Here is a 22,620-nt window from a genome sequence, read left to right on the forward strand (position 1 = left end):
ATTTATCTTAAGTGCAAGCATGCATAGATAGAGGAAATGCTAATAAAATTTGTATCCCCGAGAAGAAATGAAATCGAGTTTTTGTCCAGTAATTGGCCAGTTTAACTAGAGAATCAATAAAACGGCGGCTTTGAAAAAGCTGTGACTTTTAAAGTTTAGGTTTTGAGGTTATCAAAATTGTCAATTGCTCGGAAAAATAAAAAGATTCGTTAAACCAATACTCAGTTAAATTAAATATTAATTCAAAATAATGTAACTTCCAAAATTATACCACACATTCTTATGCAACAGATAGATAGACAAATCTAACCTAAATCATAGACATGCATAGATCAATAAGTAATCATTAATCCGCATTGACAGACATAAAAAATAAATTAATTTAAATGAATCACTTATAACTTGAAATTAAAATAATTAGTTATGAACAAAATAATCATAAAATTCATTCGATTAACATTTAATTGTTTTCAATAACGGAAGTTTAATTTATAAATGTTAAACTATAAAATCGGTAAAATTAATATACTCTTAGTATAAATGTAACAATTAAATCAGTATTGAAAATTAAACATTATTAAAATCATATTTATTATTTTTCCTTTTAATTATTTTGATAACTCTGGAAGTACTACAGATTGTACAATTTCCAATAACTCGTCTAAATGTCAACCTGCAGTAATTGTTCTCATTGCCCACTATCGCAATTCAGTTGATATATCAAATTTTTTATTGCATTCATTTCTTAATATATATAAGAATTATACATCATAGAATTATTTATATATTAACAGACACCAATCTTGATTTATATAGACAGATTCTTAATATTTAAGGCCGTTTTCCAAGGGTGCCCTTCACTTTTTTCCAAAAAATCTGGCTATCGGTTGAATCTGCGGGCCAGCCCTAAAACTTCCCGTTGTATTCGAGCTCAAGGAGCTCGAAAACATTGTTGTGAATACATTTTCGAGCTCGAAAATTATAACCGGGTACCCCTCGACTTCCGTGGTCTTGACGACGAGGCTTACGAGGTCACAATTTGGACACCTTTTGAACTCAAAAGTTCTAAGGGCGCCACTGAAAGTAAAATTGCACGATCTCTCAGTATCGTCTGCAAGGCAAACAAAGCAGAGAATAAGAGAAATCTCAACGATGAGTCCGAAAATCTCCTTATCAAGGCTGGACCACACAGCTGCAGAGTTAGGTTCTAATTTTAATTTAATCAATCACTTAATGAGTGGTCGCCAGACTCAACATCATTAGTCGATCGAGAATAATTATTTCAATAAATTATATAAAATATATCCAAATTTATTTATGACAATTTTGTGGCAAACAGATATGTTCTCTAATTTAATATTCAATATTTTTAACAATAATAAATCTTTAAATTTCCCGACAATATTAACGTGTTTTAAAATTGAATTAATTTTCAGCTTAATATAAATTTCTCAAATTATAATAACAATTTTCACTTATTCTAAATAATTTTGCTGGCGAGGTAAAATCTGTTCTAAATCACACACACACACACACACTCTGTCCGCAATTATAATTTTTCAATGCCACAAGTTCTGGGTTGACTTTCCAACCCTGAATTTTATTTTAATTTTTTTTTTTTCTAATAAATTTTATTTAAATAAAGTTTCTAGTAATGCGGTCGGTGAGACTCAGCACCAAGGTTACAATGATTAATAAGACGCTACCAACTAAATATCAGCACCTTCTAGAGAACGGTCTGTGGGACTCAGTATCTCTAAAAGAATACTTGCTAAATTAAATTATTACTAAATTCCAAAATTATTAATTGTTAATTAATTAATCAGTGGACGTTAGACTCGACTGAATTAATTACCTTGTGAAAATTATATCAGGTCTTATGAGTAAATAAATAGTAATGCAAATCAGGTGAGAAGACCAAATATAATGTTGTATAATAATGTCTGTAATTTCTGTCTTCTATTGTTAGAAACCTGATGATGTCGGAATAACACCGACGAAACGTCGTATATATGAAAATAAATGAATAGTCATAACTGATTACATTTGGTCTTCTCACCTGATTTGCATTACTATTGAATTAATTACTTAATACGACGCTACCTAACAAAGACAAACCCAGATACTTAAACAATATGGTGACCGAATGCTCTCGAACCCACGCCGTAAAATTCACTATTTCTTTTATAATTTATATTTTACCCTGAATAACTTAATTATAACATTTTCCCGATAATCGAAACTTTCTAATAAAATTTATAGTATACACTTAAATTTCCCCTTTTTAACAATATAACCGGGCCGTTATTTATTACCAAAAATTTTCTGTTCAAACGTGGGTGACTCGCCTCCGCGATTACACATCCACTGAACGTTCTGCTGTTGTGTTTGACTCGTCGTCGTACTCCTTAGCTGATCTTGCCTTCCTAAGTCTAATGATATCTCAGCAACCAGGAGAATGTTGAATTTATATACGCGGTCTTTAGACTCAGCGTATTAATTATTTGGAAAACCAGCTTCCACTGCAGCCACAGCTTCAAAGACGTTATTTTAAAGATGATTTGTTCGGGGTCAAATTAAGACGCACCGAGACGACGATGTCCAATAAGTTAATATAAAATTGGGGTCTTTCGACTCACCATAGCAGCAACGTGATGTTAAGACTCGCTCTTATAAATACTTGTGGAATGTATGGCTGATCTTAAAAGTGACTGATCGCCAGCAGCACCAGGCAGTGAGTGTCGCAACTTGCGACTCTCAATCGCTACGAAGCAGCGAAGTCCCCACTCTCGAACGATGTCAGTACCGTATACTTCTTTGTAAAATATATTCTCAACCTATAACAGGCGGGACTCGGGGCCCCTCATGGTACCTGTTTGTCACACGGCCGAAAGATTTTAACCAATCAATAACAGTCCCAGTATTAATTTATTTGACGGCGTGGGAGCAACGGTAATGCGTGGGCCGAAAGCGCAGTCGAATAAAAATTCAAATAAAATAATTAATTTAATTAAAAAAATTCCTGTTATAAAATACTTTTGTATGTTATTGTTTTCGAAGGAAAACCGTTTTTTAGCATTTCTATCTCCCACGATATCTCGTGAAAGAATTACTCGATTTTGATGGTTAAGGTGGCATATTGAAATTGTTTAGTTCAGTTGTTTCAAAGATATTCGCAAGAAACTGTTTTTTACCATTTCTTTTTCCCGCGATACCTCTCGAACGAATTATCCGATTTAGATGGCTAAGGCAGCAATCGACGCGTTTTATTGATTCTTAGAGCTGAATAGATTTTGAAATCGATTGATTCAATTTTTTTGTAGGTATTCGAAAAAAAACGTTTTTCACTATTTCTTTCATCAACGATATCTCTCAAACGAATTGACCGATTAAAACAGTTGAGGTGGCAATCGATGCGTTTTATCAAGTTCTAAAGCTGATCAAACTTTAAAATTGATTTATGCTGTCGTTTTTGAGAAATTTCAAAAAAACTAAAAAAAAATTCTTTTTTTAATTTGATGATTAGATTTTGGAATAAATCCATTGAGCGAATTAAAAGTTATCAAAGCAAAACATTTTCGAAAAAATTTTATTTTTGGAATATCTTGGAACGCACTTGACCGATTAAGTTCAATTTTTCACGGCTTTTAGATATTAACAAGCCGCGCCGAATGATACCTTGGAAATCGGTTCATCCGTTCAAGAGTTATGGATATTTACATACATACATACGTACGTACACACATACACTAGGACATCATCGTGGAATTAGTCAGGATAGCTTCCTAGAACCTCAAAACGTCAAAATCTGACAGAAATTCGGTTTTTGCAAATCGAACCGAAACCAATAACTTCCCGAATTTTTTAAAATTTTCAATTTTCTTAGCGGGAAGTTATAAAAAGTGGCGCCGCCTGGTTGCCGGCAGCTGTACTAAAAAGTAATAGGGCTGAAAAACTTTAAAATTAAATTATAATTATTTAAAGTGATAAAATGCAAAAAATGGTAATTTTTAAATGAATGGAAAAATTTATATATTTTCTTGAAATAATTAGTTAATGCAAGCAGAATCTAAAGCCCGAGATTGAAAAATAACACCGGCCCACAAAAAAAAAGTGGTCTGGACTTTTGAGCAGACCTACCTTTCTTTCACCCTCAAAATTTTAAGTAAATTGCAAAAAACCGCCAAAAATTAGCAATTTTGGTAAGAAAAAAATTTATGGAACTCTAGACCAAGTATGATTTTTATGTATTTTGGTCCGCTAAATCCAAATCTGAAATTTACTCAACCATAAGCCTTTAAAAATTCAGGTTAATTGTAAAAAAAACCCTGAAAATAGCAAAAAATTGCAGTTATTGTGATAAAATAAATTCTGTAGAGGTAGATTAATAGTTCAATCATGATTTTTATGTAGTTTGATCCGTTGAATCTAATTTTTAAGCTTATTTGGCTTATATATCTTCAAAAATTCAAGTAAATAGTAAAAAATCTCTGAAAATCTCAAAATATTGATGTTGTGATAAAAATCATTTTTTAAATCAAAACAAAATATATGTTACGTTATTTGATTCGCGGAGTACAAATTTAAATTTACTTTTCAGATTTTGATGGCTTTCCAGTCTTGTAATTCTTTATTAGTTTTAAATTTTAACAATTTGTAAATAAATATAAATTTAAAGTTTATTTGGCCCGTTAACCCTAAAAAAAATTAAGTTAATGCGGAAAATTGCACACCCAATGAAAAAAGATTTTATACAATTATATATAGACTATATATAATTATATATAGACTACATATAAATTGGATAGAAAAAATGGCCCGATCCAATTGTATACAATTTGTATAGAAATTATATACAATTCTATACAAATTGTATACAATTCTATATAATTATATAGAATTGTATATAATCATATAGAATTGTATATAATTATATAGAATCGTATACAATTTGTATAAAATTGTATATAATTATATAGACTTGTATACATTTTGTATAGAATTGTATACGATTTTTATACAGTTGTATACAATTGGATCTGGCCATTTTTTTATATAATTTTATACAATTGTATAAAATCTTTTTCATCGGGCATATAGTAATGAAAAAAATTGATTGAACTTAATTAAATTTATTTCTATTAAAAAATTTTTTTAAAACCCATACGAAGATAAGGAACGACCTTTCTACTTTCAAGCTGTTTTTCGCTTGTGTCGAACCCTTTTGTCTTCGAATGACTTACGCAAAGGTTTTTTCTTTTTTACTTTCTGTTTTCATCGGGTACATCTTTCTTCAGTGTCCAGCAATGATCTGCCATCGTATTGACATTCCACTTTCCTTGATATCCACTCTCCATGTCTTTGTGGAATCTTTCGCCTTGCTCTTCACCGTAGTCGCCAAGATTTTCAGGAAATTGTTGAAGGTGAAAATGTAAGAAATGCAATTTAAGATTCACCACGCAACCTGTAGTATGGTAATCATCTAACAACTCTTTAACTAAATTTCCGTAATTTTCACTCTTTTTATTCCAAAAAAATTTTTTGACACAACTTTAAAAATTGACCATGCTGCTTTTTCAATATCGTTCATTTCATAAACGAAGTTATCGTCTAGAAATGAAGTCTGAATTTGAGGTCCATTGAAAATTCCTTCTTTTAATTTGGCATCACTTATAGCTGGAAACTTTCCTCCCAAATATCTAAAACAATTTCCATCTTTTTCCAGAGCTTTGACAAACTGCTTCATAAGACCTAGCTTAATATGAAGTGGTGGTAGTAGGTATTTAGACGAATCGATTAACGGTGTTCGTATCACATTGTGAGAACCAGGATCCAGGTTTGCTCTTGTTGGCCATTCTTTTTTCACATAGTAATTTTTCCGAAATCGACTATCCCACAAACATAAAAAGCAGGGATATTTTGTAAACCCTGATTGTTAACCTAACAGAAGTGTTGCAATTTTCCAATCACCACAAATTTTTCATAGACGCTCCGAATACTTTATTTTATTTAATACAATCTGTAAATTTTCCTAAGTTTCTTTAAGTTTGGTCGAGTGGGCTATTGGAATCGGTGCATACGTCTTTCCGTTATGAAGAAGAACAGCTTTGAGACTTCTCTTTGACGAATCAATAAAAAGCTCCCATTCATCGTCTTTGTATGTGTTCGGTTTCAATTCATCAACCAAACCTTTCACATCTGTACAGTAAACCAATGAATTTTCGCTATCGTCGTTGAAAAATTTTTGGAACTCTTTCTCCCTATTGCGATTAAAATAAACTGATGTTTCTTTAGCGAATAAATTTTTCTTCTTTAATACAGCCGCTAAATGTTCAGATCCTACTTTGGATAGCCCTGTATCTCGCACAAGGTCATTTGATTCTAGTTGGTCGAAGGTTTCAGCGTGACACCGACCACAAAAGGTATGTGGTACTCCGGTTGCGTTCCAGTTGGTAATTTGAATACCAAAGCAATCTTCATAAACCTTTTTCAATTTGTTTAAAAAAGGTCTACGGTACTTTGCCACTTCAAACTCTCCACATATGCAACAAAACCAATCAGAACTTTTGTTACATATGTGAGAGACACTTCTTGTAATATTGTACCCTTCAAAAGCCCAATCACCCACTAATGAAGAGCTGCAGTCACTGGATGACGATGTCTGCGAGCCTGCTTTCTCACTCTGACCAGACGTCGATACTGAGATTCCGAGTCCCTGCATCGTAAAACACATATTGCTTGTGCCTGCCATGACGGCACACACGCCGTTAACCCAGGGATTCTGCCAGATGGTTCTGTTGCCCAACGTCGCCACGTGGGATTCCGCGCGTTTTCATCCCCCGACAAAATATCCTCGACAAAATATCCTACGGACAAAATATCCCCCGACAATAGATCACCCGACAAAATATCTTCGGACATAATATCCCCGACAAAATATCCTATCAGCAAAATTTCTTTTTTTTATTTAAATGTTTTATTTGTACTGTTCACAACTATTTTGGGTGCTCGTTGTTCCGGGAAATTGTGATAATTTTTAAATAAATGATAACTACCTATTTAGAGTGTTAGTTTTTCAGGAAAATTGTGAAAATTATATCGAAAGATATTTTGTCGCAGATATTATGTTCGGAGATATTTTGTCGGGGGATATTTTGTCAGTAGGATATATCGTCGGGGATATTTTGTCGGGATTGTTTTGTCGGGGGATGAAAACGCGCATTACCACCACGTGGAGGTGCCCCGGTTACAGACACAAGCTTCTAACCTTTAATTTTTTGCTATTTTTCGCAATTTTCAGGGGTTTTTTTGCAATTTACTTAAACTTTAAATGGCTTATGGATGAATAAACTTTAGATTTGGATTCAGTGGACCAAAATACATAAAAATCATACTTGGTCTATAGTCCTATAAATTTTTTTCTTACCAAAACTGCTAATTTTTGGCGATTTTTATGGTTTTTTGCAATTTACTCAAAATTTAGAGGGTGTACGGGCAAAACTGACTTCAGACTCGGATTCAGCGCGTCAAAATTCATGAAGATAGGTAGGTCTGGTCAAAAGTACAGACCACTTTTTTTTGTGGGCCGGTGTTATTTTTCAATCTCGAGTTTTAAATTTTGCTAACATTAACTAATGATTTTAAGAAAATATATATTGATGTTAATAAATACAAATTTTTATGATTTAAAGTTTGAATAAAAAATATATATGTATATAAATTGTAACTTACATTTTTAATAATCCATCAGACTCAACTAAAATACATGTAAATTTTACTTAACTAGACACAACATGCTCGCTTCGCTCGCCTTCATTCTTTAAAAAATCCCGCCAGTATCTCAATCGACCAATCGACAACCAAATAAAATAGTCACAGAAGTGACGTAAAACGATACGACATCCGGTCATCAACTTTTTAGAAGAGGATAGAATTACTCAACCATTCGAATGAGACAAAATCGGGACTTGAAACAAAATCAGGTCACGTTACACTCCGCCCACCAGTCACCTCTCTCATTTCCTCCGGATCCTGACGGGCGCCAGCCGACTTTTGTTTCCTCGGGATTGGCAACAGGTTTATACGTACACGTAAATTTAAAGCCTCAAATCTAAATCTTTAGGAGATGAGAGACATGGACGGTGGTAGCGGCATGTCCTCGTGCGCTTAGTATGCTAGGTTGTGGAGAGAGGGTCGCGGTTCTTATTTCGTGGAAAAAGCCGATTCATTAAATTAGAAGTAAAATAAAATAAACAAAAGAAACCAAACGAAATATCGTAAATATAACGTGGGAGAGACACTGAGAGCCCGAAAAAGCCCGCGGTCTAGTCCCAGTCCATCAGCCAAATGAACACCTGAGTATACTTCGGGAACCTCTCAATGATGACGAATTTTCAATACTCGATACATTTTCTCAGATAAATTTAAAAAATGAATAAATAATGCGATAATTTGTGGAGCCCCACTTCCGGAACGACCAACATCACGAAAATCGGCTCCCATAGCACACTGCCTACAGCCATAGGCTCTATATCGACCCAGTCAAGGGTTGCGGTCGAGACCTACCTCCGCGGCTCTCTGACTCGCAACCACATGCTCCAAAACTCTAAACTCGACTTGAGCAGCTCCAAAACTCAATTCACTCACTCACTGGTATTTACTCCAATCTCCCACTCCACTCACTCGCACGCTCTACTCCTTCTCAGTCCCTCTCACTACTCCATCTATTCGTACTCCCACCACATACAAGCCGTGGACTCATGGGCCTTCCCGTAGTGTGACTCCCCCAGGTGTCTGGTTAGCAGATTCTTGGCTTCCACGAGCATCACAAACAAGGCCTGCCATCTCTAAATAACCATAAACGTACCCTAGCTAACTCCGGACTCCAACATGAAGGGGCGGCGATATCCCAATCGCTCCTCCGCGATCACTACGTCAACCCCAAGAGCTTAGCCTGGGCCTAGTCTTTATCACTGGTCGGGGAGACTGACTATATAATTGAATCTGATTATATCTTGGTAATTGTCAAACCAGTGACCATACATCTATCTATATATACTAGGGTGATTCGTTTTGAACGATTTTTTTTTTCACTCCCACTTAAAAATATTGTTATAGATATTGAAAAAAAAATCTGGGCGTCGGTTGACCCTGCGGGCCAGCCCCAAAACTTCCCGCTGTTTGGAGCTCAAGGAGCTTGAAAACATCATTGTGAATCACTGTAAATCACTGTGAGCTCTTCGAGCTCGAAAATGCTATCAGATGGAATCATTTTTTTATGAGCTTTTCAAGCTCTAACAAGTTACGTTTTATGCTAGAGTTTGAAAAGTTAAGAATCGAAAATCATTAATGAAGAAGCGGCTTTTAAATTTTTATTATCGATTATGTTCTCTGAAATAAATGTGTTGAGGCAGAAATTAATGTCAGTGATCAAAATCAAGATTTGAATGAGTTTTGACTTAGGTCAGAGCAATAATATATGGAATATCTGAGAAAATCATTAAAGACTGGGTTTTTCAATTTTTTGCTGACAATATGTTTAAAACTAAGGAACAAGTTATGTGACATTATCTGATGATCGGAAGAGACTATAAAGAGAAAGAGTTGGTATGATTTCAGACACATTTTATCACATTATATTTTGATTTATCTGGAAAAAATAACATAAAATGTTATATTTTTAACTTTTCAGCGCCGATATCTTTTAAACTAATCAACCGATTTTGACATTTGAGGTGGCAATCGGTGCGTCTTCTTGAATTCTAGAGCTGATTAAATTTTGAAATTGATCGGATGAGTCACTTCAAAGATAATCGAAAAAAACCGTTTTTTATCATTTCTTTCGCCAACGATATCTCTCGAACAAATCAACCGATTGAGATTGTTGAGGTGGCATTCGACGCGGCTTATAAAGTTCTAGATCTGATTAGATTTTAAAGTCGATCGTTCAAGTCGTTTCTGAGAAATCATTAAAAAACTGAAAAAAAAATTTTTTTTTTTCGTAATTCTCCAATATTTTCGAGTTTGCTTGATCAAATGATCTAAAATTTTTAGGAAAGTTGAGGGCCAATAAGCTCTTTCGATTGCCACCTCAACCATCTAAATCGATCCATTAGTTACACACACACACACACACTCACACACACACACACACACACACACACACACACACACACACACACACACACACACACACACACACACACACACACACACACACACACACTCGGATATCATTCTGAAAATAGTCTGAATAGCTTCCTAGGACCTCAAAACGTCGACATCTGATGAAAACTCGACTTTCGAAAATCGGGGTGAAAACAATAACTTCCCAATTTTTCGAAAATCGTCGATTTTTTAGCGGAAAGTTAAAAATTCCCTGCAAGTTTCAGCCCTCAATTTTAGTTTTAAGTACTTTATATTTGATTTTGAAGTTTTCCCATTTAAAATACATAGGAAAGTTGGGATTTTTTTCTTAATTCTCTATAACTCAGCCGCATTTTAAGTTGTCGGGCCGCCGTTTGCGGCATTTTTTCGACAATTTGATACTCTTCAAAAGTCTCCGTAATAGTTTTACTTGGACTCTAATTGTTTTTTCTGTATTGGTACTGAACATAATTTTTTTAATAATAATTTGGGTTTTTAGTTGATATTAACTAAATAACGAAATTTACAGAAAAAGTGCAGATAACGAATTTTTAGGAAATTTTATTCGCTACAAAAAAGGTCCTTTTAGTTAAGTGGCTCAAGTTCTTCGTTCACGTGATATAGGGATTTTAGTAATTTTGTAAATAAAATATTTTTCAAAAATTTTTCCGAAGTTCATTAATTTGACCTCTTCTGATTTTAATGACTGGATTAAATTAATGAAAGGAAAATTATTGACTGATTTAAAATTGAAATGAAATATCATTTGATAGAATTTTTTGACAAATATTTTATTTACAAAATTACTAAAATCCCTATATCACGTGAACGAAGAACTTGAGCCACTTAACTAAAAGGACCTTTTTTGTAGCGAATAAAATTTCCTAAAAATTCATTATCAGCACTTTTTCTGTAAATTTCGTTATTTAGTTAATATCAACTAAAAAACCAAATTATTGTTAAAAAAATTATGTTCAGTACAAATACAGAAAAAACAATTAGAGTCCGAGTAAAACTATTAAGGAGGCTTTCGAAGAGTATCAAATTGCCTAAAAAATGCTGCAAACGGCGACCCGATAACTTGAAATGCGGCTGAGTTATAGACAATTAAAAAAAAATCCCAACTTTCCTATGTATTTTAAATGGGAAAACTTCAAATTCAAATATAAAGTACTTAAAATTAAAATTAAGGGCTGAAACTTGCAGGGAAATTTTTTTTCAATGTCTATAACAATGTTTTCAAGTGGGAGTGAAAAAAAAAAAATAGTCGTTCCAAACGAATCACCCTAATATATACAGAAGCGAAATACCACTGACTCACTGACTCATCACGAGATCTCCGAAACTATAGGTCCTATTAACTGAGAATTCGGCATGTATATTTCTTCCGCAACGTAGACGCTCACTAACAACGGATTTTGTGAAACTCCTACTCAAAGTTTACTTTTTAGCAATTTACCGAATCCTCTCTTCTTATTGGATACTACCAGATGCAACAACCGCTGCCATAGCAACCATTTCCATAGTGACCGTTGCCATAGCAATTGTTAACATAGCAACCGTTACGATAGCAACCAAGATTTCCGAAACTATATGTCGTATCAACTAAAAATTTGGCATGCATATTCCTTTCATATCAATTGAGCATTTTCAGAATTACGAATATTAAGGATGACGTTTTTTTTAATAAATATAGCCAACTTCGTAACTCGTATTATATCGATCAATAATGCTTGTTAAAGTTTCAATATACACAGAAAAATGTTATCTTCAACATTCGTAATCTTTAAAATGCTCACTGAATAATATCTAAAAAAGTTTTTTTTAAATATCTTCATAAATACACAATTAATGAAAAAAATGAGCATGACCTTTTTTGTCAAGATTTTAAGTTCTTACCAAATTGTATCTACGGTTTATTGCTTTAATCTGCATATTTCATGAGATATTTAAAACAAAACGCGATGGTATCGAAAAATGAACTTTTATCGTTCTGCGGCAGGTGTTCTTTTTACTTGCACAGAAAAAACCGAATTCTGCACGTATTTTTCCACTAAAAAGGAGCATCTTCTAGGGCGTCTGAGAAAATTTAATTTCAACGACCACCTTATAGTGTATGCCCTTCACGTGTTTCTGATACTGGAGGAATATTGATCTGCGAGTTTGCATTGTGGGGTAGCCGTACGAAGGAGTTAAAAATGGAGGAAAAAAATTATTTGAGCGCGTCAGAAATTCAGAAGGGATGTTAAGTAAACCCTAAAGGATCTACGTGGATCGAAATGTCCTACTTTCTTCCTTAGGACCGTAATACACTTACGCAAAAAATTAAAGGAACAGAAAAATTTTATAAATTTTTTAGTGATTTTTGGAAGACTGTAGCTTGGTGAAAAATAATCGTTTTTTAATTTTTTAAATCTCGATACGATTATTTTTCACCAAGTTACAGCCTTCCAAAAATCACTACAAAATTTATAAAATTTTTCTGTTTCTTTAATTTTTTGCGTAAGTGTATACTATTCCATATTATGGGAAAAGAGAGAAAGGATAGGGGAGGATTGGGTAGAATACGGAAGAAACCTTCTCAATGAAAAGTCTATAAATAAATTGAGAAAAATATGGATAGTCTGAACTGGGAATCGAATTCAGACCATGCTGGTTACGCGCCGAGTGCTCTTCCAGTTGAGCAGTCCGAGCCTATGCAATATTCCGTTCAATTTATCCACATCCATTGAGCCATACCGTCCATCGTACAGTAGCATTTTTAAATAATTTAAATAATGCTGTTAAGCAGAAAAATATATGTGTTTACACACATATATGGGACTATATATGTCACGAATACGCTGTTGGAATCAGTTGTGATGCCATTATGGCGATGATGTGAGAGAGTGAGAGGTAGAGAAAGAGTAAGAAGGGAAGAGAGGCGTGGAGTATACACGGAAAAAAAATTCTACCAAAATTTACGATGTTAACATCAGAATCTCGGACTAGACTTTTATTAATGTCAATTTTTAAATGTTTTATTTCAAAATTTATTATGTGGGTTATATTTTTTACTATTTAACATCGTAATTTTAACAAAGACTTTTAGGATTAAAAATTACTGCAAAAATTACAATTTAACATCGTAAAAAAAAATAAATAAAAATTACACTTTAAAAACTATATTTATTCGTACATTTAATATTTCTATTTACTTTTTAACAAAATAAATATTACAGTGCTGCCTCTGTTATAATACGATGGAAGCTATAAAAAGTACGATGTTACATCGTACTTTTTAAATAGTAACTGGGTCCTCCGCAAGTCGTTTATATGGATCTTAAAAACAACATATAGTGTAGGCCCTTCAGTGGCCGAGTGGTCCAAGGCGTCGGACACTTCGCACTCGAAAGGACTCGGGTTCGAATCCAACTGCCGAACGATTATTATTTTAATCTTTTATCTAAAATTTCTCTTCAAATTTTACGATGTTACATCGTAATTTATATTAAAGAGCTTAAGACTTCGTATTGTTTGTCTGAAGTATTATTTCTTAAATGAAATTTCCAACCCTACATCGTAAAAATTACGATGTGAAAAGTCTAGTCCACCAATACAATAGTTAATAGGACAAATTACGATGTTAGCATTGTAAATTTAACTAGAATTTTTTTTCCGTGTACATAGTTCTCAGCAGCTGCATGCACCACACTTTATTTATAATTTTAACTACTTCGGCTGAGGGAATTCGGCAGATAATATTATCCCCGTAATCCTTGATTGATTTCCTTCAAAATAAAAAAAAAATAGCTGCGTTCGAGAATGTTCAGGTGACGTTTTTTTTCCGGAACTTTATGACTCTCCTATTTCCTTATGTCACATGCAAGTCGTCAGATTATTGAAATGCACACTTTGCTGCATGTAATTAACTCACCTTGTCATAACCTGACACGCTCGAAGTATTCAAACGATCGATTTTTAACTTCCCGCTAAGAAAATTAAAAATTTCCAAAAATTCAGAAGTTATGAGTTTCAGTTCGATTTTCGAAAATCGAATTCCTATCAGTTTCAAATATCGTGGTATGAGTTAATAAGAATTTACCGTTACCCATATCGATCGTTACGAAGGAGCAGCCATTGCCATAAAACTGTCGCTAAAAACTAATCATTGCCATATTAGCCGTTATTACTAATGGCAAGCTGTTGGTATATCAAACGTTGCTAACCACCAACCGTTGCTATAACAACCATTGCCTTAGATCAAATGTTGGTGACCTATAGTAACTAAGTTAAAACTCTATTTTGAATAGCAGTTTCATAAAATCGATTCTTAGTGGTTATCTGTGTCGTATGCGAGGTGTTTCGCTTTCATATGTATATAGATACATATTTGGGTGGCCTACGAAATGTCATTAAATTGATCGTAACCTTTATTGTTTCCTCAAAATTTATGAGTAGAACATAGATGTTTATACATACGATTATTATTTTTGTTGAATAGAATGTTGGAATTGATAAAGGGGACATTCCTGATCTTACAAAAGCTCCAAGCAGTCTATTAGATGCTCTAGAGCAACATCTCGCATCGCTGGAAGGAAAAAAAGGTTCCGCTGCAAGCACACCTACACAGTCCGCGAAGTAAGTAGCTATATATTTTTACATGTTTTTTCAAATCTGTTGGACAGCTTTAGCAGAATTTTGATTTAACTATCGTAAAAACACATTTTTTAATGCACCTTATTCTCAAATGATTCTCATTGGAAGAAAGTTCCTGGTTTATTATTTCGACAGATTTTACCAAATTGACGAGACATATTGTCATACTCTACATCGAGAGACAATTTTGTATTTGTGAATGTTTTCCGGATCAAGTAAATTTATTATTCAACGAGTTTCAAGGAAATCATTATTGATCTTAATAGTTTGACTTAAGACATATATTGATGCATGACAATATATTAATTAATCAGGTCACATCGAATTATGTTTATTTATTTATTTATTTAACGCCACTCAGGAATTATACAAGTTTCACACGTGGGTGTGATTTAGAACATAAGACTATAATATTAGATTAGCTTATTTTAATTTATTGCACAGACATCCATCACAATCTATACAAGATCTATATATAAATTGAAACAGAAAAAATGACAAAAAAAGGAATCTTTCATTTAAATGACAAATACAAATAAAAATTTAGCAACAGAAATTACACTGTGAACAACCATTCAGGTCACTTCAGAATTGCGTTTCTTGCACATTTTTTTATGTACTTTCTCGATACATCGAACATTTCAATTTGTGAAGCAAACTCATTCACCGCTTTCGAAATACGATATATAGGAGCTCTCGTCGCGTAGTTAGTGCGATCAATAGGCAATTTTAACGTTCTTGTTGATTTTAGGTTTACAGCTGGTATCACAAAATTCAATCGACCTAATACTTCCGGCACATCTAAGTGACCATTTATAATACTTGCCCCATAACAGAGCGTCAGATACTTTTTTCTGTCAACCAGCTCCTTACAGCCCATATAATTATAACCCTGTCCTCGATCTATGATAATTCCTCTTTGTCTGAGTCGGTATCTGTTGTGCCTAATAAATTTGGCCTGCACTGCTTTAAGCTTGTCAATCTGGTATTTGTGAATCGGATCCCAAATGATGCACTCATATTTCATAACCGGTCTTACTAGTGTAGTAAATAATTTAATCAGGGTCCTGTCCATACTAAAATCATTATTAGACTTTAGAATATATCCCAGGACCTTATTTGCCTTGAGTGTAGCATTGTCCACGTGCTTGTTGAAAGCTAGTTTTGTATAAAGGTAAACTCCCAAATTTCTGATTTCATCTATCTGTGAGATCACATTGTTACCAATGTAGTATTGGTTATCACTGATCTCTGACGCTCTGATCACTCAATCTATTTAGTTCACACTAGTTACATCATTTGTTGATGTCATGCTGCGATGTAAGCATGTCACCTCTATCCTTAATGCATCTGAAGATTTTTGAATCGTCAGTGAACAGCGTATATTCGGATGATTGAGCATTTCCAATACCATTGACAAATATACAGAAATGGACGGGATCTAGATGTGACCCTTGAGGCAACCAAGAGCTAACCTCAACACTTCTTGGAAATATAAACATTTATTTTGACCCGCAGACTTCTCCCTCTTAAATATGACGCAAACCAGTCCAGTATACACCCCGACATTCCGCATTTTTCCAGTTTAACCAACAACACTTCGTGGTTCACCATATCGAAGGCTTTACTAAAGTTTGTATGTATGGAATGGACTTCCCACTCATCAGATAAATGCCACAATATGTACTCTGCATAAGTCATTAGATTTGTTGTTGTAGATCGGGCCTTCATAAAGCCATGCTGCTGATTTATCATCATGCCTTTAAACCAGATCTCAATGTTACCAAGGATCATTTTTCAAAAAATTTGGGCAGTGCCGATTGAATGCAAACTTGTCTATAGTTGGTGACTTTATTTCTAGCATCGGATTTGTGTATAGGGACAACATAAGCCTTTTTCCACAGATTTGGGAAAACACCCCAGCTTAGTGACTTGTTGAAGATGAAACACAGGGGTTCACATAGTCCAACGGCACATTCCTGAAGGAATTAGTTAGATATATGAGGCATTCCACTCCAAATCAACCATCAGTTTGCATTTGCATCTCCGATTTTTTTGAAATTTTTTTATTTTCTAATACTGGTTAAGACTGGCCTCTATAAATGTTTTTAATTTCTTTTCGATGAGCCATCTAATGTTAATTTTCAAGAAATTACGTTATTTTCTTTTTAAATGCTTATTCACGAAAGATAAACTGAATTAGACGTTTTTTTCTTTTTTCTTTTTCAATTGTTCACTAAAGAATAAAATGGTTTTCCGAACTAGTAAGCAATAGTTGAATGACTCCCACTATCGACTGCAATTTGATTGATTAATATGATATTGTTAACCGTGATAAAAAGGGATTCTTGAGCTAACTATTAATTAGCAAATATAATTATTTTTGATTCAGCATAACCAGGAGCAAATAATTACTACCAATATATTTTGATATTCAGAAACCCTAATAAGATTAAATTATCATAATTATATAACTGTAGAGACCACTATTATGAATTTATGGTTTCAACTACCATATTGATTTGATGCCTTTAATTATTGCTACAAAAATAATTCAATACCCTTTCCATTTGAAAAAAAAAGTTATCATGGTTTTAAATCGAGCGTTAGCAAAATGCTCATAACGTGAGTGCTGACGGGTTAATTTTCGTAACTAATGTTTATTTCAAATCTTGACACTGAAGGTCTTATTATTACATCGTCGTTTGAGTTGCAAAAAATGCATTACTTTAGGGAGTTTCCCCGTGTGACCGTCTGCTTTTTAAGCATTTTTTAGGAATCTTGTTTTCACGGCCAGTGAAAAGATAGATCTGAGTTTTTCATCATTTATTTAGGAATATTTCAAGAGTATGTAAAACAAATTTCGAATAAAAATCTTCAGTACAACTTATAACGTTCTTGAATGAATGATAAATTTCAGGAAAACGGCTCTTTTAACCTTTTTTAGTTATGACTTTAGCAATAGCTAACGATTAATAGTATTATGCTAATCTCTCATAAGTAAATAAAAAATCGAACCATACTTCATCAATTATGAAAAGTCTTTGAACTATTGAAAGTTAACCTACCATAGAACAGTTTTTAACACCCCTGGAACAATTTTAAGTCTCCATTAAACAAAATATTTTTTGCTTACAATTTTTACTTTCGATGCCTAGGATTATAAATTTTGTCTGATTTCATTTAAGAATTGAATTAATCCAAACTACTACTTGATTACTAAAAGTTAATGTATTATTAAGCATTCATGATATTTCCAATAATGATTTTCTTGAAATTTTTTTTCATAGAACAGAGCTTGCTCAGAAGTTCTTTATGTGTAATCGTTATTTTGGTAACGTCGATAATTTAAACATGCTTTTACATGAATTGATTCAGTGTGATCATAGACATTATTTTTTCATCTTTTCAAATTGCGAATATTGCGGTACACATATTTCAACATTTTATTTTGAAACATACAATCAAAAACCACAGCAAATACTATATGTATGACACAATTTTTTGTTTTCTGTTTATTTTTTTCCTCCATTTTCATTTCTCAACGTTCCTTAATAATCCGTTTGCCATACAAATCAACTTTCAATCGATTTCCTCTGTACATTCCTATCATTTCATAAAAATACTATCGCATCCTCCCACTACTCAAACAGCAACAGAACGAATGTAAAGTCAGGAGTCTCTGCACTATCTTCCACCAGTACAGCGTTTGGGACTGCAGCCAATAACGCCAATCTTGATCAACCTGGAAGCGGTCAAATCGATGAAGTTCTAAGGCAACAAGCTCTTGCTGAGGAAGAAGCAGTCATGAATCAGTATAAAGTAAGAAATGATACTTTTCTTATCTACGTATATTAATTTTAAATGCAAAACGCACATAAACAGAATATTTTTTTCGTGTTTTTCAGGCCAAAATACAATCACCATCTGGAGTTCCGAATACGAATCCTTTCCTTAGCTCACCAACTGAAAGTGGTAACGAGGCCATCGTGGATTTATTCAGCTCTGCGTTAGCTTCTACTACACAGGTGCAGATAATAATAATTATTTATTATTAAGCTTCGTATAAAATAGCTTTTATAATTAACTAACTAATGAGTACCAAAGGCAAACGTTTCTTTGCAATGGAGATAAATAACTGTTTGAATATTAATTTGAGAAATTCGATTTCTAATGCTGGGCCGTTTTTCACGATATCGAAAAACGAATCGTTAGATCTTGCAGAAAATTCTATGTTCTTTAAAATTGCTCCTGGGTTTTTTTTATGTAGCTCATGCTGGTTCACCAGTAGTAGCTATCGAACTAAATTTTTTGAAGAAAATCGTGATTTTTTCAATTTTTAGGGCGAACCGCTAAGCTTAGGAAAACAAAATGAACATATATTTAAAGTAAGTTTCACCCTCTTTAACAAAAGTCCTTAGACCTATATTGCTCCGACTAATAGCTTATGAGTTACAACAATTTTTATAATTAAAAATGTCAAAAATTGTTAAAAAATGGCAAATAATGATATTTAAATTCAACTTTTTGATTGATAATTGTTATTTTTTCATATATTATAAACCTGATTTATGGTTATTCTGGTAGTTGACTTGTTATAACTATCACTTGTTTCAAAAGTCAAAATAACAAACTAATTAATTAGAAAACAAGAAAAGTTAAATTATAACGTATCTTATGCAATTGTTTAACATTTTTGGGGTATTAGAGGAAAATATCTATGTAAGTTATCTTATTTTTGGAAAAAAACAAATACCAATTTCTACTCGTTCATGCTTGCGGTAAATGTAGTTGACGATGATTATAATTACAGCTCCCACAAGGGCTCTGATAGAGATGTAGTAAACAAATAATAAAAATTAGTTTTCCATACACTATTGAACTATTTTTTTAGGTAGATTGTTTAAAAAACTAGCAATTGTATTATCCTCATGGTCAATTTTTCAAGAAATTTTGTTAAAATCTATCATAATTGGTTGAGTAGGGTTCAAAAATACGATTCATAAAAAAATTTATATATACATATATTAATTAATGTAACGGGACCTAAGTCCACCTCCTCCACGGAAGCCGATACCTCGCCCTTTTGGGCATACTCGCGTTGCGTGTGGTCCCTATTTTTATAATCAACACCACCATATATTATAAAAGCGAAATATGAACATAAGCCCACATTAGCTTACCCATTAGGCATGCATTGCATGTGGGTGCCTCACCGACAACCACCACGAGACCGACCTCATTTGGACCCATACACTCCTCCCATCTCAGGAAATAGAGAGACTCTGATCGAAGTGGGGCTTGGAATGGATCCCCCATGGTACCAGAATTCAGCTCTGGTGAACTGCTTGCATAGGAGTGGTGAGGGGCAAGTTCTTCCCCAACCCATAAGGGTTACCTCCACTTAAGAATATAATCACCAAGACTTCAGACACGCCATTATAACACTTGCCCTCATTCATCACCTAGTGATCTCTAATCTGCGAGCTTTTTTGTGGCCGCCATGATGTTTTAAGGCATAAAATGGCGGGGTTACCCACTCGCCTATATATACATATATTAATTAATTAATGTAACGGAACCTAAGTCCACTTCCTTCACGGAAGCCGAGGCCTCGCCCTTTTGGGCATACTCGCGCTGTGAAATCCCCATCTTCTACGCTTAAGCGACACTCTCGGCCGAAACCAAGAGTGGACATTTACCGGGGGTATAATCAAAAATCCCCATTGTGTGTGGTATCTAACCACAGCCACCACGAATCCTACCTCACTTGGCCCCCCATTTCTTCCATTCCAGGAAATAAAGAGACTCTAGCCGAAATGGGGCTTGGAATGGGGCCCCCATGGTACCAATTCCCTGTATTGGTCTACAGGCTGCAGATAAGTAGTGAGTTGCAGCATAACTCATTACCCTAAAAAGCGTTTCTTCCACGTTATCCCACTTGGATCGTAGGACGGCAACTAATAAAGATTGCCCTCTACCGTCATCACCAAGTGAATATCATTTGCTAACTATAGCTTGTGATAGTATTGTGTACGGGCTAGTTTACCTTAGAAGTTTAAGACAGTCAAAAGGGTAGGTCTCACCCGCGCAGCGGTACCTGTTGGTTCCCTGCAACCACGGAGTTGCCACTTGTTACAAGGTGCAAAACATGAGGGCACTGCTAACGGTTGGAGTAATCACGGCATAACCCACGAGAAGGGCGGTATTTGCTTAGTCTTGGGTGTCCATATTAGATCACTTAGACCACTTATGCCTATATATACATATATAATTAATGTAACGTGGACCTAAGTCCGCTTCCGCCAACCGGAAGCCGAGGCCTCGCCCTTTTGGGCATACTCGCGTTGCGTAATCCCATCTCTTCCACCCAGACGACACTCCCAGTCGAAACCAAGAGTGGACATTTACCGGGGGTATAATCAAAAATCCCCATTGCGTGTGGTATCTAACTACAGCCACCACGAGTCCTACCTCGCTCGGCCCCCCATTCCTTCCATCCCAGGAAATAAAGAGACTCTGGCCGAAATGGGGCTTGGAACGGGGCCCCCATGGTACCAATTCCCTGTATTGGTCTACAGGCTGCAGATAAGTGGTGAGTTGCAGCATAACTCATTACCCTAAAAGGGTTTCTTCCACATTATCCCACTTGGATCGTAGGACGGCAATTAATAAAGATTGCCCTCTACCGTCATCCCCAAGTGATTATCATTTGCTAACTATAGCTTGTAATAGTATTCTGTACGGGCTTGTGTACCTCAGAAGTTTAAGACAGTCAAAAGGGTAGGTCTCACCCGCGCAGCGGTACCTATTGGCTTCCTGCAACCACGGAGTTGCCACATGTTACAAGGTGCAAAACAAGTGGGCACCGCTAACGGTTGGAGTAATAGTCTCAGAACCCGCGAGGAGGGTGGTACTTGCTTGGTCTGACGCCCCCTAAAGGGCGCCAAAACCTCTTCTGAGATATATACATATATATAAATATTTATTAGGCTGATTCAAGAAAATCGACTTTTTTTTATCAAGGATACACTTAAAAGTTTGAGTCGGATAAATCAAGACGCCAGTTAAAATTAAAGCCCTTAAAATTAATATTAAGTATTCCCTGATTGCGATTTTCTATTTCCCATTTAAATAACATGGGAAAAAAATTTTAAGTTTGGAATTTTATATCTCCATAATAATGTATTGTACGAATGAGTCCAAGATGTAATTTTGTAGAAAATTTAAAGCTCTTCAAAAAAGTACTCTTATGATTTTTTGATAAATCTATCTGTTCAAAAGTGATTTAAGCTTGAAGTCAAATTTGTAGTAAATTTCGAGATGTTTTTAATTTCCTAGTGTAACTATCAGACTTATCACAAAATGTCATGGAACCTTTTTTGTAGACAATTTTATTTCCTACAAACTATCTCTGACAAAGTTTTTTAAAATTCCGCATTGTTTTCTAGTTATTACTATTTTAATGTCAAGATCTTTAAAAAAAAATCTGTCTATCGGTTGACCCTACGGGCCAGCCCTAAAACTTCCCGCTGTTTTCGAGCTCCTTGAGCTCGAAAACTTTGTCGTGAATACATTTTCGAGCACTTCGAGCTCGAAAATACTTTTGTATGCCGTTCTTTTCGAAAAAATTAGTTTTTTACCATTTTTTCTCCAACGATATCTCTCAAACGAATAAACCGATTGAGACTGTTGGGGTCGCAATCGACGCGTTTTATCAAGTTCTAAAGCTGATCAAATTTTGAATTCGATTTATCGAGTCGATTTTGAGATATTTCAAAAAAACTAAAAAAAAAATTTTTTTAATTCTTTCGACAACGGTCCATCGTACGGTAA

General features: G+C 34.4%; 1 protein-coding gene across 8 annotated transcripts in view; it reads left to right on the forward strand.

Moving 5' to 3' along the window:
• Positions 1-22,620, forward strand: part of LOC130666350 (phosphatidylinositol-binding clathrin assembly protein LAP) — a 126,253-nt gene that overhangs the window by 46,087 nt on the left and 57,546 nt on the right. For 7 of the 8 annotated variants that reach the window (XM_057467235.1, XM_057467239.1, XM_057467237.1 and 4 more), the window contains 3 exons: positions 14,630-14,766; positions 18,438-18,606; positions 18,693-18,812. In XM_057467235.1, the coding sequence (XP_057323218.1) occupies positions 14,630-14,766; positions 18,438-18,606; positions 18,693-18,812 (426 nt within the window). The remainder of the gene's footprint in view (positions 1-14,629; positions 14,767-18,437; positions 18,607-18,692; positions 18,813-22,620) is intronic. The other variant, XM_057467240.1, reaches the window with a different exon arrangement.

The sequence above is a fragment of the Microplitis mediator genome, chromosome 4 (genome assembly GCF_029852145.1).
Source record: "Microplitis mediator isolate UGA2020A chromosome 4, iyMicMedi2.1, whole genome shotgun sequence".
NCBI classification, from domain to species: Eukaryota; Metazoa; Arthropoda; class Insecta; order Hymenoptera; family Braconidae; genus Microplitis; species Microplitis mediator.